At 42.0% G+C, this 17,293-nt stretch overlaps 3 protein-coding genes across 3 annotated transcripts; all 3 read right to left on the reverse strand.

The window, feature by feature from the left end:
- Positions 1-151: 151 nt before the first annotated feature.
- LOC128455178 (aquaporin-1) lies at positions 152-1,958 on the reverse strand. The gene is made up of 4 exons (XM_053438854.1): positions 1,541-1,958; positions 1,263-1,427; positions 610-690; positions 152-499 (listed from the first exon to the last, which is right to left on the reverse strand). Exons 1-4 carry the CDS (start codon positions 1,946-1,948, stop codon positions 305-307), a joined length of 849 nt encoding a protein of 282 aa, XP_053294829.1. The 5' UTR covers positions 1,949-1,958; the 3' UTR covers positions 152-304.
- A 104-nt stretch (positions 1,959-2,062) lies between these two features.
- Positions 2,063-4,019, reverse strand: LOC128455180 (aquaporin-1-like). The gene is given in 5 exon segments (XM_053438855.1): positions 2,063-2,293; positions 2,386-2,466; positions 2,645-2,767; positions 3,652-3,948; positions 3,951-4,019. Coding segments are annotated over 5 exon segments (771 nt in total). The 3' UTR covers positions 2,063-2,092.
- Positions 4,020-10,105: 6,086 nt separating this feature from the next.
- Positions 10,106-12,729, reverse strand: LOC128455017 (aquaporin-1). The gene is made up of 4 exons (XM_053438645.1): positions 12,167-12,729; positions 11,298-11,459; positions 11,004-11,084; positions 10,106-10,700 (listed from the first exon to the last, which is right to left on the reverse strand). The coding sequence occupies exons 1-4, from the start codon at positions 12,527-12,529 to the stop codon at positions 10,521-10,523; spliced, it is 786 nt and encodes a 261-aa protein (XP_053294620.1). The 5' UTR covers positions 12,530-12,729; the 3' UTR covers positions 10,106-10,520.
- Between the last annotated feature and the right edge of the window lie 4,564 nt (positions 12,730-17,293).

The raw sequence follows: 17,293 nt of genomic DNA on the forward strand, positions 1-17,293 counted from the left end.
AACACCTTGAATAGAATGATAATGGACTCAGGTAATACCCTGTAAAGAAACCCGTGTCAAGGTCATTCAGTTCTAATAGATTCTGGTATTTGTGCAAATAAAAAAAAGTGTTAACTTTGATCTGACCTAGTTTAATAAGAAAACAAAGACATTGGAAGAAAAGGATGGAGCTTTATTATATGAAATGCACGGATAAGAAAATACACACTGCACAGTTAAAAAGGAAACCAGCTGTAACGTTAAAAGCATCTTAGTTGTTTATTAATGTGGTGACAGCCAGAAAAGGAATAATGTTTAATGCTGTTCATTGTTTCGGCCACTGACTCGGCCCCGGGCTGCCGTTGTCCTCCTCAATTACTTCAGCTGCTCGGTTTTCCTCTTGTGGACCATGAAGGAAGATCGAACTGCGAGTCCTCAAGTTAGGTGTTCGTGGGTACAGGAGGAAATCGTAGATAACAGATGCTGCCATTCCTCCGCACATCGGGCCCAGCCAGTAGATCTAGAATGATGGAAGTCACATTTGTCGTTTGACAGAATAAACTGCGGTAAAAAAAAAAAGAGAGAGAAAGGAGAACCACAAAATGCTTCTCAAGTGTTTTCTGACATTACCCAGTGGTTCTCCATTTGACCTAGGATTACAGCCGGGCCAAAGGAGCGAGCAGGGTTGATGCCACATCCAGTGAAACTTATCTGTAAATAACATTAGTCAAAAAAGTAACTGACAGAGGAGAAATAAATACAGAAATACAGTTTCCCCTTAGTACAGTCATCTATCGTGACCTTTGTTCAATTCAGTTTTGGCACCAGTCATCCACTCAGTCACTTTCATATTTTGCCAGGAGAGCAGCTGCCAGACTTTTATCAAAGTTGAAGATGCTAATTCGAATTTAACTTTATGACACTTGTGTAGCTGCAGTTCAAATTGTGATTTGTTGTACTCGCTAACTGCTGGCACACTGCATGCACTCACACAGCGGAATTATATAATGAGGGAGAAAAAAGAAGAAGTCTTGAATCATTACCAACAGTTTCTAAACACAGGAAAAACAGTGTCCTCAATAATATTTAGGCTGAAGGGGATATTTTGTTTTCAACATTGAAAATGGTTTTATAGAAAACTCTCAAAATTGTGATTCTCATGAACACTCTGCTATAAAACTTTCTTGAGATAAGATATTTTACGAATAATCTGCACTTGGTCAAAATTGCTGCAACAAACAATTCAACAGATTTAACAGAGACACAAGAGTGTGACTTCTTACAGCTGCAAAGTGGCCGAGCCCCACGGACAGCCCGATGGCCAGCGGTGCAAAGCCCTTGACGTGACTCGCTTGTCGCTTATCAGTCACAGCGATCACACACAGCACCAGCTGAAGGGTGGCCAGGAACTCGATGATAAAGCCCTGTCCTGCAGTCACATTGTTTAGCTGAAAAAGACAGTTAACTACAGCTGAAGGCAAAAAGTTAGGAGCCAATCTGAATGAAATGATTGGTTTACATAAAACTCTGCCGTTCGGTCAAATGAGAGAAAGGTGTTTACCTGGTTAACCCCGAGAGAACCTTTATGTCTGTATCCCTTCACTATAGCGCTCGCTGTAACTGCCCCGAGCATCTGTGCCAGGATGTAGAACACACACCTGAGGATGCTGATCTGGCAGCTGACCAGCAGGCCCAGCGTGACGGCAGGGTTCAGGTGAGCTCCACTGACGTGCCCCAAACTCTGAACCAGAGTGGCGATGGCCAGCGCGAAGGCCAGAGAGACCTTCAGCTCCTGAGCGAGCGTCTCCCCCTTAATGGCGCCCTCGGTCTTCCCGATGATGGCAGACAATCCGACGAACAGGAACAGCAGCATACCGAGAAACTCTGCAGCCACGGCCCGCCAGAACACCCAGGTTCTCAGTTCCCTCATGTCAGCTCCTAACGCGTCTGCTGTGAAAAACCCCAACATGTCACCTACTTCAGTATTTATAGTGAAGGGGTTTGTGTGCACAGGGGGGAGGAGAGATGAACCAGGAACAAGATGCACTAGAAGTTGGAGAGAAATTGATTTGTATGTGACACAGATAAGCAGCACACGGGAAGAAAGTCCACTTCACACTTCAGCTGGCCTCTTGGACCATATCACATCCTCAACGTTGTCCAGGAGCGGCTCCTGAGTGTCTGTGTCCGCCGAGGAGCTGATGCTGAACAGGTCTCTTGTGTTCTCACTGGAGGCCTCGACTCTGGGGGTCAGGAGATGATTGTACAGAAGAGCTGCCACCACACCAGCACTCATCGGTCCCACCCAGAATACCTGGGAGAAGGAAGAGCAGGACAAGCACGACCCGTTTCAGTAACTGGTGAAAACAAAAACCACTTTCTGATTTAAAGCTTCCCAACACGTACCCAATGATCATCAAAAGACTGCATTATAGCCGCCGGCCCAAAGGATCGAGCTGGATTCATACCGCATCCTGTGTAGCGGACCTGTAAACCCATATCAGAGGAAAACACTGCTGGCCTCTCCTGGCTGTTCATCAGCAGATTACACACAAGCCTGTTTAACCATCATTTCATCCTACGCACATCCATTGTGTCGGGCCACAGGAAGACAGAGAAACCCATCTGACAAATGAACGAGGAAGGGGGGAATGTTTTCATGCACCCCGGGGAAGTGTCCCAGCCCAACGCTGCGTCTTTGGTCGCTGACTGCAAGCAGGCACAGGACCAGCTGGAGCGTGAGCAGGAATTCAAGGGTCAAGCCTTGACTTGGGGTGACGGCATTTAGCTGCAAAGAGGAAACACACCGGTTGTTCACAGGCCTCCGCTGTGCACAAGTAAACAGCTTTGCTTGGGAGATTAGTTAGCTTCCATTTATGAAACTCTAGAATTATTAAAAATGACTTAAAACTTAAGTCATTTACTACTTACTTCCCCCCTCCACCCTGGCTTGGACTGCCACACACCCTCCTCTAACCACTGAACATTTGCACCACACTGTTACTTTTTTTACTACTGTATTATCCCGCCTATAGTATATTCATATTTATATATATTTATCTTGTTCGTAGTTCTTATATCATACAATACCTGTTAATACTGTTCTATTCCATAAATATTTCTTACTGCTCATAGTTCTTATATCATACAATGCCTTTTAATACTCTACTATTCCATATATATATATTTCTTACTGTACATATCTATTTATTTACATTCCACTTTAAATATGCACAATACTCTGCACTTTACTGCCTTTTTTTGCACTTCTGGTTAGATGCTAAACTGCATTTCGTTGTATAAATACTTGTACTGTGCAATGACAATAAAGTTGAATCTAATCTGAATCTAATCATGCAAGATAAAACAAAATGGAAAGTACTGATGAGGATTTAAAACACTCCTTACAGAAGCCTTTGCCTCTGTTGCGTGACAGCTACAAATCATTGATAATTAATATCTGACATTCCAAATGAGCAACCCGTCACTGGCAGTTTGCAAATGAGGAAGTCTCTGAGATAAGAAGAGAAACCTTCAGACAGTGAGTGTCTGGCTTTCACAGACAATCTAGGTTAGGCTGCAGGCAATTCCCCGAACGCCACTCAAGTAGGGCACCAAATGTCACAGGAGCACTACACAGGGAAATTGCTAGCACACAAGGTTCCTCCTCACCTTGTTAACACCGAGGAAATCTGCGGTTCCCGGCCCGATACCGTACATAATAGCTCTGCCAGCCACTGCTCCCAGAACTTGAGCTATCACGTAGAAAAAGGCCCTGAGGACACTCGTCTGACTGCTGACCAGGAAGCCCAGGGTGTCAGCAGGATTCAGGTGGGCGCCGCTAATGTGACCTATACACTGTGCTAGAGCGGCAATGGCCAGGCCAAAGGCAAACGCCACTTTCAGCTCCTGGTCAAGGGACAGATTATTCCTGTCCCCTATCACAGACGAGAGGCCGGTAAAGACGTAGAATAGATGATCATTCCCAGAGACTCGGTGAGGACGGCTCAACAGAACACCCAAGTCTTAATGTCCGACATGGCTACTCACATAACCTCGTGCTAGCCAGCCGGTTGTTTTGGGGTAGTCTGTCTAAACGGTACAATATTCAGTTTGGCTGCACCTCCACCACACTGCCTCCACCAGGCCACCTCCTCTGCTCCTCTGCTGCAACAGGAAACCCTGGTGCTGATGCTCTCATTCACTCTCATGGGAGACCACTACAAACTGCTGGTTTCTGTCAGATGAAGAGTCAACTCAATAGTTTAGAAAAACATGTCCCATTGAAATGTGTTAAATGATGGAAGTGTGCTTTTAGAAATAAAAAAAAACAGAGCAGGTTAAGGTTTTAGTGCATAAATTCACACAATTAAAGGTTCAGTGTTTAAAATGAAGGTGAACGGGATCTATTGGCAGAAATTGAAAATAAAGTAATTCTAGTGATGTTTTCACTAGTGAGTGATCATCTAAATTGTGCGAATTATTGTTTTCTTTACCCTTGAGTCGACCCTTTGTATTTAAATGCTTTATATGTTTTTTTTACAGTAGCACAGACTGGACAAACTAAACACCTTTTGAGATTTCAACTGAAGGCTGCCACGGGTTCTCTTTCACGTTTGGAAAGGGAGGGTGAGGTGAGGGATATTCACCACTAGATGTCACTAAATTCTACAGACTGAACCTTTAACAGGAGGGTGGCTGCAGCTCAGTGGATCCAAACAGCTGGTTCCATCCCCAGCTCCAGAAAGTTCCCTGGACTCTGAACCCTGAAAAAGCCTCTGATGCAGAGGAGGCTATGTTTTCATCTGCATCTGATGGTTAGTAGGACAACACATAAACTACTGGAATGAAAACCACCAAACCTGTTTGAAGGGGGAGTCAGGGAAGAACTCGTTGATGAGAGGTCATTTCCAACATTTTCTGTAATTTCTCAGAGAATAATTCATGGATCTTGATGAAAAGGTTGATTTGCTGTAAATCCAAAAGAAGAATAGTTTCCTGAAGGAGCTGCTGCCATTCTAGTTATAAATGGAAAATAATGTATTCTACTTTAACGCAATTATACATTTATGTTTATTATTATTGCTCTAACGAATGAGCTTGAAAATATACACCCAGGGTTTTTGGTAAAGTAATCGAGGCAGAAAAGCTGCTGGACGTGTGAAGGACGTCTGTCAGACGTGTGAAGGACACTCACGGCCCTGCAGCTTTTAGCCAAAGTCTTTGTAAACGGTTTCCTTAACTTTCTCTACTGATCCCTTTCTGAGCATGTGTCACGCAGGGTCGGCTGCATTGAAGTGAACATCAGTCATCTGCCACTGTAGGAAGGAAATGGGACTTTTTGAATTCACCACATGGAAACGGGTCTTTTCTCTGTGAAAGAGCTGACGGGTCAAAGGCCCCGGCGCTTCATCTCTTCTTGTCAGAAATATAAAAAAAGAGACTTGTCAAAGGTTCACTTCATACGAAACACATCTGCATTTCTCCTTTTTGGACCTTTTTGCCAGATATTCCCTGATTCATTTAATTCAGTGCTTTTTCTGTCATGTATCTGAAAGTCACACTGCAGTATTGTAGGAGTATAGAAACCATTTACAAGACAGAGATGACAGTGCAGCTTTGAGGACAGGGTTGGTGATTTCAGGAGAGCAGGATGGAGGAGGAGTAATGATGCAGAGAACCGACAGGAAGGACAAAGGTCATGTTTTCTAGCCCTGCCAGCAGGAGCCGCTCCGTTGACCTTACAATTCACCAGTACAGGGCAACATTCATTTGTCGAAATAGAAAATCACTTTTTCTTTTTAATTGACACATGCATATCAGATACTCTAATCCTCTATTGACGACATCATTCCTCAGCCTCAGCTCCAAGTCGACTCTCTCTCAGCAGCCGGAATAAGGAATTATTACGAAATTCACAGATACTGAAAAACATGCAATTTCCAAATAAGACTAAAATGCTGTCCAGATGTTGCATGAAAAAAGAAATGTACTTCATCTAAGAGGCGTTTTGACACTTGATAGTCTGGACGATGGTCCAAACCAAGCTTTGTATCTCTGTTAGAATGTTTACATTTGATCAGGTTGGTTTTGGTTTCACATAGTTATTTAGGGAAAAGAATGAAAACCCTTGGAGAACTGTTTGAAACACAGCAGTAGTTGCTGAAACTGCCAGATCGCCACATTTCATCAGGCAGGTGGACTTATTTCAGACCAGAGGATTAGTCATTGATAAAGAAAAGGCTTTTGATTCTGGTTGAGGAAAGTCTTAAAAATAGCCAACCTCCCCCCCCATTGCCCTTGTTCAGTAAGACCACCTCCTCACATGAGTGGCCTCTGCTCACCCATGATGCCCCCCCCCCCTCCTGTCTTTCACATGTAAATACAACACAGTCATGACTCATCCCCCAAATCTCGTCTTCCTGCAGAGACACAAATAACACGGTGATGCAGGTGGCCTGTCGGGAGAGAATTGGGCTTTAACTCAACTCGAGACAAATTATAGGAAGATCCCCGAGCGTTTATTCACGCAGAAATGGAAGCAAGTCAAGTATATAATCAATACGTTTGCTGCTCTGTTAAGCCCAGTGAAATGGTACTCACAGCTTCAAAGGTTGTTCCCGTCCAGATGCTGGAGAAGAGTGAAAACACGAAATCGTATCACGGGGAAAAACAGAAAGCATGACCCCAGAAAAACATCCCAGATTGTCTGAATGGTGGCAAACACAGCAGCTATAAAAACTCTACTTTTATTTGTAAGACCAGAGCTGATTCACACAGGTTCTATATTTTCTAAAATAACTTGGCATTAATATGAAATATGTTGGGATCTAACAGGCGTAAGACAGGGAGTAGAAGCTCAAGCAAAACCATTTAAAGCACCATGAAATAAGGACCTGAAATTCTTTGAAAACTGCTGCTGCTATCTTGAAAAACAGGCTGAGAGCCAACGCAAACTTTGAAATACCTCATGATACCGAGAGTCATAGAAAACCGTTGCTCCTCTCTTCTTGGAAAACAAGTGTCTCTGTTCTCACCCTGCAGATTTGGGGAGATTTTCAGTTTTACACTACATGGAAGGTGGATCAACAACAAGTCAAAACAAGTGAGAGGGAGAATAGATTGATAACAAGCTGGGGAATAGGAAATAAATCAGGTTGAGTGAGGTTCTTTAAAGAAAGATAAATCTTTATTGACACTGTACAAGTACAATCACATTTTGTTTGGAAGAATTGGTTAAACACATGAATTAAGACTATAAAGTTATAAATAAACACAAAAAAACGTGGAATTAACAGTGAAAAGTTAGAATGGGAATATATATATATATACTAGGAATTTAAAACATAATAAAACACAGCCAAATAAAGTGACAAATCCTGTTATAACGTGACAGTATCGAGAACAAGTTATACAAATATGTCATACTGTGGAGATCCTGGATGATGTGTGGTCCCTGATATCCAGTTTGGTAAACACATTCACAAGCCTGAAGGTTTACCAGATACTAAACCCCACGTGCAGTGGGTTACAACACTTTACAATCAGGCTTTACAATCCTGGGAAGTTATTATGCTGGCATCTATTTGATCTTAGAGACGATGACGAGGTAGAAACTTTCCGATCCCAAGTCTGTACCAGTCACTCCAGTGGATGTTTTTTGCTGGGATTCTGCTGTGGTGATCCAGTGATTCCAATATAGCTGTTGAAATATCAGCATGTAAAAGGACAAATGACCTTCGCCTTTCTGCTTTTGATGAATCCAAAACAACTTCCCTCTGAAGACTTGAAAGGACACTTTCATCATCCTTTTTGCCCTAGTGTCATAACCAGTGTTGGGAGTAACGCGCTACAAAGTAACGCGTTACTGTAATTCCACTACTTTTAGCGGTAACGAGCATGTAACGAAGTATTTTTTTAAATCAAGTTGCGCAGTTACAATATCCGAAATTTAAATGAGTTCGTTACTCGCGTTACTCTCTTTTGAGAAAACTGAACAGTTGCAGACAAGAAGACAAGTGAACCAGACCCCCGAAAGATGGTCGAGACTTAAACTGATGTTCTGGTCGTTTATTTGAGCCGTCCTTGTAACACCGTACACCTTAATACAACTTTGAACAACTTAGAAACACCTTAAAACAACCGTGGACACCGTAAGACATTGTGCTTCTTCTTCGGAGGGTTGCTAAAAACATAAACCTTTTCCGTAGCGCCGTTGTAGTCATCACAGGATGTCCGCGACTCTACCGGAACCGTTTAAAAATAAAATCATGTAACATTTTCACAATAAAACATTTTCAGAATAAAATAACAGAAGTAACTTAAAAGTTACTTTGCCTAGTAACTAATTACTTTTGATATACAGTAACTGGTGAAGTAATTCAATTACTTTTAAAAGAAGTAACTAGTAACTGTAACTAAGTACTAATTTTCAGTAACTTGCCCAACTCTGGTCATAACAAAGATGTATATTTGCAAATGTGACTCATCATCCTCCAAAAAAAACGTGATAGGACGAGGTGTGTCTCTCTCAAAAGCCATCTCCTGTCCGTACCCTGCATGTGGGGGACGTGGCCTCCTTTTCAATTTGTGCCGCCGCTCTTTCTGAGCCTTCTCCCCTCTGTGCCGCAGTTCCTAAAGTTCACGGGTGAGAACACTCTGCTCCTGTGCGGTGGAACATGATGGAGGCTTAATACCAGCACTCTTCACCAAAGGATGAGAAAAAAGGCTGCAGGGTTGAAGCCCGGAAACAGTTCAGTCTTTTTCTGTCTTCCTCCGATGGCACGATGCCTCGAGCCGACCATGTTAATCCGCAGGGGAGTGAGGGAGGAGAAGAGAGAGAGAGCGAGTGAGATTGTGAGTCAGAGAATTCTTGTGCATGAACAGTTTCTTGGCTGCTGGAATAAGGACACACTTGCCAACCTGGCAACCTGGCACTGGACGCTTTACTGCACCCAGGACCGAAATATAAGCTCTTATTTCACATTAAACCATATTTAGTAGCAGATACACACCAGAATTAAAGTTTCTGTATGTGCAGGTTGGATGAGGGAGGCAGCCTGTTAAGATGAATATTAGTTATGCCCAAACCAGTAATTTCCAAGCTATAAATTGTAGGTTTATTCACATTAGAGTTTGGATTATAGATGAAACATATGACAAACACATTCAACATTTATGTTTATTAACTTAACATGCAGGTCTATGTTTTAAAGGGCCAAACTCCTGTGATTCAATTAAATCTAAACACAGATTTAGATGGATAGATTAATTAATTCATCCCCAAAATAAAATTGTGGGCTTATAGCGGCAATATAATTGATCGCATAAATGCACATCACAGAGACAACTTTATATACATTTATATATGCATACATAAAAAAAATTCAAATTTAAGATATTCATATAAAAAGCTTCAAATTAAAGTTGTTATTATTATTATTATCAATGTGTCGGACGATTTGGCTCCAGCTCTTCAGGGGAGACCTCTTTTCACTTTTATCAGATAAACCCGAGGCTAGATTTCCAGATGATGACCTCTCAGGGGCCTCAGACCTCGAGATCACAGGGTAACTTCACAGGTATGTCAGAAACAAGAAGGTCGTAGTTATTCCATGACCTGCATATCTGTTGTGGTAATTTGAATCAAATCAAAGCACAATATCAACTAGTGTAGGCTGTGAATTATTCAGTTTCGTCCAGCGGTTCTGTATTAACTTTACTTGGTGCTTTTTTTTACAATTTAAGTTTTAGTAAACCAGTTTACGTTGAGTGAGCGTGGGGCCATTACTAGTTTGTTGTTGACCTTGGGCCTTAAACTTGGAAGCAGCAGGGTGCACACACAAAGCACAAAGAGCTGAACATGGTGGGTGGTGGGGACATTAGCATGTTTTTCACTTTGCCTTGAAGCCCTGACGTGTTTGTCTGACCTTGAATGAATCTATACATTTTCAATTAGATTTAGCTTCTTTTAAATAACTAAAACTTAAATGTTATTGCTGATATTTTTATATTTATTATATATCATATTAAGGCTTTAGTTTGCATAGAGGGAAAAAAAATATATACTCTATAAATGACGGATACCAATATCAAAATATAACAATAAAAAACAGCTCAACAACAGTTAACAGCAAGTGTTTTATTTACTTAAAAAAGTGAGAGACATTTAAACAGTGCACACACAATACATCATCCATCAGACACAAAAAGTGATACAAGAGAATAGAAATAAGTATACAAAAAAAAAAAAAACTTGGCTCAACATAGAATACTGATATGGGGAATAAATTCAACACACTGCTCCGTCGAGACGTTCACCACCTCGACTCGTAAGTTCGATCATCAGCTTGAATACAAATTGTGTGCTGGGTCAAAACAATGGAGTGAAGGACAATGAGACGCCAACTGACCCGTCAACACAATCCTCATTGGTATTTCAAACAAACAGAGCACAACAACACCGGCTTCCTACACTAAATTCAAGAGCTTTTTTACAGGAGTATGGACATGTGCAGCGGCACCAGGCGGTGGCGCCTCCGCTACTTGGACGTCATCTCCACGGTGGAGGTTTCGTTGCCTCCATTCACGTCGTAGTCGCCCACTGGGCCGCTGACCAGCACCTTCATGCGCTCGGGGAAGTCGTCATATTTGGGGGAGAGCAGGAAGTCGTAGATGAGAGCTGCTGCGACGCCGCCGCACATCGGCCCCACCCAGTAAACCTGCATTGAGATAGCGGGATCAATCTCCGGGTCGGCATTTGCCAACATGAGTCATGGACAAGCCGTTCTTATCAAGGAATTTGCTTTCCAGGCCATTTTGAAAGTTTTACTTTTTTTCAATACCTCAGCTGAAACAACAATAGAAATACTATAACTGATTAACTTGGGGAAGAAGGTAAAGGGGTCATCGGACTGTTATGGAATTTTTGGTGTTATTTAAGCTTGACATGGTCTGATGCTGCGTACAGAAAAATGTGAGGCATGCGTTACATGCGTGTGTGTGTGCTCTCCTCTTTGACTCACCCAGTGGTTCTCAAAATTGTTCAGGATCAAAGCCGGACCAAAGGAGCGAGCGGGATTGATTCCGCAGCCTGTGTAGCTGATCTGTAATTAACAACAAAGACATGACATGAGCGGATATATGTCCAGTGAACCGCTCTGGTGTTGTGATCGAGACTGGCAGGCGTGAGGGGGGGGGGGCATTATCTCCAACCACACAGAGCACTATCATGTCTGCTGCCGGCTTAGATGCCTCGAGCTGAACCTGGATAAATAATACACATGTTCAGTTCGTGGTGGACGTGAGGTGAAACTTACAGCTGCCAAGTGTCCCAGGCAGACCGAGAGGCCAATGGCCAAGGGTGCAGAGCCGGTGACATCACGCCGCCTTTTATCAGTGACTGCAATGACACACAGCACCAGCTGGAAGGTTGCCAGCAGCTCGATGCCCACGCCTTGGCTGGGAGTAACACCGTTGAGCTGCGAGAGTCAAGAGAGGAATCCAAAAACAACAAGGGTCTGTCAGAGCGTGTCAGTTTGGATTGATCCTTTCCCACCACAGCCGCTTCCCACTTACAGCGGCCACTGGCATTGCCCCGGACGTCTGACAGCTATTTGGAAGAGATGGACCAGACAGCTCATTAATTTAGCATTTGTGCATCAGTCTACATTAGCTCTAGTGCACCTTGTGTGTGCTTGTGCATGTGTGTATGTGTGTGTGTGTGTGTGAGTGTGTGTGAGTGTGAGTGTGTGTGTGGGGTGGAGCAGTTTAACCACAGAGGGAGGATATCATTTCTCAACAGAATTTTGCTTTTCGGTAAGAAGATGACTGATATAACTTTACACAAAACTAAAGCATCTCCGGGATTTAGTGTGTAACGCATCAAATTTACCCAAACTGCTGAGGAGAAATGTCACGCTGTTGACACTACATTTTTTTCCTTGCAAATTCTTCTAAGCTGCAGTGTGGTACTGTGTGGTGTGTCATCACTACCCAATAAGAAGCAATGACAGAATGTACAAAGGACAACACAAACCAATTGTGTTAATTAAAGCGCTGACAAAAGTTTCAACTTCAGCCAAAAAACAGGACGCTTGCATGTCACATTTCTGAGCAGTGATGTTTCAGAGCTCCACAGGTGATCACATGTTCTGTCAACAGCAACATCATGAAAGCTTTTACTCACAGTGTTGAGCCCCAGTGCAGCGTTGTCGCCCGGACGTGCTCCGTACACGATACCACAGGCCAGGGACGAGCCCAGCAACTGGGCCACAATGTACATGACGGCCTTGAACACGCTGATCTGGCAGCTGGCGAGCATCCCGAGAGTGACCGCAGGGTTCAGGTGGGCTCCGCTGATGTGGCCTAAACTCTGGGCCAGCGTGGCGATGGCCAGTCCAAAGGCCAGGGACACCTTCACCTCCTGGTCCGGGCTGGTGTTGTTCTTGTTCCCGATGGCCGAGGCGATGCTGAGGAAAATGAAAAGGGTCATGCCGACCAGCTCGGCCAGAACAGCCCTCCAGAAGTCTTTGCTCTTGAACTCTCTCATGATGCTGGTTGTGTGGCCGTGGGTTTGAGCTGGTCCTCTCTAAAGTGTCTTGTACTCACAAACAACAGCAACCGGCTGCATATATAAGGCCTGGGCTGATAATGGTCAGTGGGCGGGCTTTTGAAAAAACTGAAAGAGAGGGCCACACTGAATTAATGAGAAATCCAAAAGACTGGTCTCTTGCTTCCCTCCCTCTGTTCCCTCACCCTGCCTCCTCCTCCTCTCTCTGTCCTCCGGCCCCTCTCCCACTAACTCCATGTGCACCACTTTCTGGTCTTTGGACTTTTGTTAGTTAAAGAGCTGGGTTCTAAAATAGCTGTAACCAAAGGTACATTTCCCACTCAGTATTACTGCAATAACCTTTTATTAATCGAGTTTTCAGTTGGAAAATATGTTTCAAGCATTTGGGATCTAATTGGTCCTTTTTTATATTTGTGGTTTAGCTGTAAAATTTTCCCTTTAGAATTAAAACAACTTGGAGCAAAAAAAATATCTTTTGCTTTGGTAACCTAATTATAACACGGATCGCCGACAGCACATAAAGGAGAGTCAGAAAGAAGCCAGACAACTCCCAAGTAATCATTTCAGGTCTCACCCTTCCTGATACTGAAAAGGTTTTACAAGACCACCCAACTGACATCTCACATGTGGGGGAAACACTTCGGCACAAAGAAAAGGGTTGAATGTATAAAAATGTGATGTTAAAATCTGTTTTTTGAATTGTAATCAAATTAAATTCGTAACTTTAAAAGAAGGTAAAGAGAGACTAGATAGCAACCTTTTAGAAACCTGTAATAAAATGTGTAGAATGTGAAAAATTATTCTTTAATGTGCAAAAAGGGTTTGTTTTTGAAATAAGAGACATTTCCTATAGTGCAGCAATAACTTATTACCTGAACGGATGTTTGCTAAATAATTATTAAGATGTTCTAGTGAGTGAGAATTTGGCAGCGGAGTAAAACATCAACTCTGAGAAGTGAGCTGCCCGCTCCACCTGGCCCGGGGCTCGGGGGGGGGGGGGGGGGGGGGGTTGCCAACAAACAGCCAAACATGTCCTGGAAGTTACCGCTGTGATCTTTCCTCACGAGAGTCGGGTTATTATTTAACTCAAGTGTCTGATTCAACTCAAATAAAACACAGATAGCCAGAAGCATGATTCCCTTTGGTGTTGATCACAGTCATACACAATAAAATAAAAAAAAATTAAAGTATTTATCAAAGTGTTCCGTCCTTAAAGAAATGTTATGACCTTTTAATAATTAACTGTGCCAGTTTGTGCTTTATGAGCTTATTGGGCTCAGATTTGGAACATTCCTGCCGGTGACAGGGGTGTCGACATGGAGCGAAATTCTAATGTACAATGACTAATGCTGAAATACGTCTTATGTTCCGTGAATCCACTGAGCTCAGCACTGTGTCATCACTGAGCTTCCTTTTTTTTTTTCATATCAATTCATATTAGCTCAACACAATATTGTTCTCTGACGGGTTCGGAGCATGCTGACGTATTTCTTTGTCATTAAACTGACGCCATTAAGTCCTTTCCTTTAACTGCACATCATCCAAAATTCAACATATGCCTTTTTCTTTTCTTGTTGTGCATGTATTCTATTATTCTATCTTCAATAAACTTTCAAATGTATTATATGTTGTATCTTAGACCATTGAAAAATGAAATGAAACCTGTTCAGAGTCCTGACATTATTTCGAGCTCAGTTATTTGTGTGCGTTCCTTGAGTGTGTGTTTCTGCTCAGGAACAGGATGCAGATAAGGATCATATGTCAGAAGGAATAATGGCATATCCTCCTCACTCCTGCACAATATACAGTTTCATTCAAACATACTTGACATCTACCAAAATACACTTCATTTGAAGTTAAGTGCATGAGTTCATTTATTATTATAATAAAGGAAAGTGATTAATAAAGTAAATATATTAGAGTATTAGCAGCAAAAGTGTAAAAAACTATTGAAGTTATTTCCAGCAGGATTGTCTCTGCAGAGGTATCATGAGGTTATTAGTGCTGGTGCTTAAACGTCAACATGTTTAATCTCGAGAGGAGGAAGCTGATTTTGTTATTTTATGAACCACTGGGCAGTTTGTTCTGTGACAATTCACCACATTTCATAAACGAATCAGGAGTTTTGTCTATTAAATCTTTATCTTCAAAGGAAATACAGATTTTATTTGTTGAACAAGTGTGACACTGTAGGAGTACTTTACTGCTGTTGTAAGTTGTCAGGCTCTGAGACAGTATCATTACTGCACACTATGACTGTTTTTATTTTTATTTATTTAATGCAAACAGTAGCCTCCTAATGTTGTATTAAGACAAACGTACTGTTGAAGTAGTTAATGTTTATAAAGTGCTTAAAGTGGTCGTGATTAAACTGCTCACACTGTTTTCACAAAGTGTTGCAGTTTGTCTGATTGATTTGATAATGAAGTTAATGTGTGGATGTGTGGTAGTGAACAGGAAGCATTTTTATTGGTGCAACACTATGAGGAATGTAATGCTGTTTTTGTGGCATTGATGACTTTGATTGAAATATTTGTTCTTGCATGTCATCGTTTAAACCCTAACCAGAGCCTGCTCCAGATCAGAGAGTGCAAGGTTAGAATAAGGTGCCAGATTATCCAGGTTCACCTTGTTTTAGACCTTAAGTAACTAACTAACTAAATTGTTAGAATGGAACCAACTAGGGAGGACTGATGCAACAACTCTAATCACTAACTTGCAGTGACACAAACTGGATTCATGGACGTTGAGCGAGAAATCAGGGGAACGTTACTCAGATCAGTTCTCAAGCTTTAATCGTTCGGTGCACATTTAGTTCCTGGTCTGCTCCTGATGTGTTGAAGTGAAACACCTATTTTTGACTCTTTGGATCTGAAGTTAAAGGAAACAGGAGCTAAACGTTCCAGGACAGGTCTGGCCTGAGGACTGAGTCGAGGGTTGGTATCATAACAGAAACGCTTGATAAAGTGTGGGTGTGCAGGAGTGGTGAAAGTCTGATATGCTCATGGCGCATGAGGAGTAGCCGCCACAATCAGCCCACTCAGAAATAAGTTGAGGGTTTTGGAAAATAGAGTAATCTGTCAAGACTGGCAACACACGCACTCAATCATATAAACTCTGCTCTTTCCTGTCTGGAGCTGCTTACTGTCTGAGATCTGACAGCTTCACAACAGAGTGTTGACCTACTAACATTATAAATGACTTATAACAGTTAAAAATGAATTTGCTGGTTAATAAAACAACTAATCTGGCAAATCATTCAAATATATACTCTGCCTTGGAAACAGAGAAAAGACAAACAGGGACAAGTTACCGACACTGATCATTCAAAGGTATGAAGATAAGATAAAGATAAGATAAGATAAGATGAGATTCTCCTTTATTGGTCCCATTTAAGGGAAATTTACAATGGAGAATGATTGAATGATCAGTACAGGTCATAAATAAGTAAACATTCAATGTAAACAAAAGGAAAAAGAACAGAATATATACAATGTAAACAGAATGTATCTCATCTAACTGAATTGCACAGATACAAAATGAGTATTGCACAATTTCTGAGATGGTGGAGGTGAGCAGCTCCAGGGGAACCAGGGAGAGTTGAGTGGCCCAACTGAAAGTAGTTGACCAAAGAGCTCTGCCTGGATTCAAAAGGCAGCAGCAGAGCGGCCAGGGGAGACACACGGTGAGAGACACTGAGCTGAAATAAAATCTGCAGCAAGAAAAGGCACTTGTTTCAGTGGATAATGTAGCAAAGTAATCTTTATATTTTAAAAGGCCTGATTACACATCTATATAAATATACTTGCTTATAATTAGACATCCTCTCAATTTGTCATTTGTAACAAAAATAAAACAAATAAATACAAAGATCTACCAAATACAGAACAATTTAATTCTCTATTGTACTTTTTGTAAGGGTCTTAATTTTGTGGCACTGCATTCTAGCAGAAGATGAACATCAATAGCCGTCAGCAGTGGTCTCTCTTCACCTCGGTCAAGGTAAACAATTCACAAATTTTTCACAGTTTACATTTTTTATTGATATCTCTGCATCATATCAGACGTTGAAACCACTCCTGCGTTGCTCCTGAACAGACTTTCTCCTGAACAGACCTCCGAGGGGGAAGACACATCGGATTGAATTGTGAGGAGCGGGGACTACTATTAAAAGGAATGTGGAGAATGCTTCAAAACACATAAAAGTATAAACACTTGTGAGCGTGATTTATGTAAGAGGTGCAACAAACCTTTAAAAATCTCCACCTAATGGAGCCCCCCTGCTATATCAAGAGCAGGAGGCAAATGTCAGGGGTAGGGGAAAGGTCATGGTGGGCTCGATGATCACATGACACGTTTGTTTGGTATTTGAGTTCAAAGGTGAGAAGAACCATAGGCAGAGGTTGCTGTTATTACCCCATCATCCAACCATGCATGCAGAACAACCATCCATGCAAAGGGAAACCCTCTCTAGCCTCGGGTCAAATCATTTTTTTCTCCCTCACAAGGTATGTGTGTGTATTCAAGAGGAACTATTCAGACTCTAAATTGTTGCGTAGATCTGTGTAATCTTCGGGGACTCCTGTTTCAGCGCTACACATTTTGACAGCAGTAAACATTCAGCGTTGGGTCGATGTGAGGAGATTTAGCTTCTGTCTTTTTGATACAGAAAAAGTTCATTAAGGAGAGAAAACATAGGAAAATCATGAAAAAAATGTTGTGGAAAAGGATTGGAAAATTGCT

Source organism: Pleuronectes platessa, chromosome 13 (assembly GCF_947347685.1).
Source record: "Pleuronectes platessa chromosome 13, fPlePla1.1, whole genome shotgun sequence".
Classification (NCBI taxonomy): Eukaryota; Metazoa; Chordata; class Actinopteri; order Pleuronectiformes; family Pleuronectidae; genus Pleuronectes; species Pleuronectes platessa.

What these genes read in the sequence shown, in the direction of transcription:
- LOC128455017 (XM_053438645.1), bottom strand. Translation starts at nt 12,529, where the DNA reads ATGAGAGAGTTCAAGAGCAAAGACTTCTGGAGGGCTGTTCTGGCCGAG. An exon ending in GCCTGGGACACTTGGCAGCT is followed by an intron (nt 11,085 to 11,297) that starts GTAAGTTTCACC and finishes TGTTAATTACAG; the next exon opens with ATCAGCTACACAGGCTGCGG. An exon ending in ACAATTTTGAGAACCACTGG is followed by an intron (nt 10,701 to 11,003) that starts GTGAGTCAAAGA and finishes ATCTCAATGCAG; the next exon opens with GTTTACTGGGTGGGGCCGAT.
- LOC128455178 (XM_053438854.1), bottom strand. Translation starts at nt 1,948, where the DNA reads ATGTTGGGGTTTTTCACAGCAGACGCGTTAGGAGCTGACATGAGGGAA. An exon ending in GTTCTCTCGGGGTTAACCAG is followed by an intron (nt 1,428 to 1,540) that starts GTAAACACCTTT and finishes TGTCTTTTTCAG; the next exon opens with CTAAACAATGTGACTGCAGG. An exon ending in GGCTCGGCCACTTTGCAGCT is followed by an intron (nt 691 to 1,262) that starts GTAAGAAGTCAC and finishes TGTTATTTACAG; the next exon opens with ATAAGTTTCACTGGATGTGG.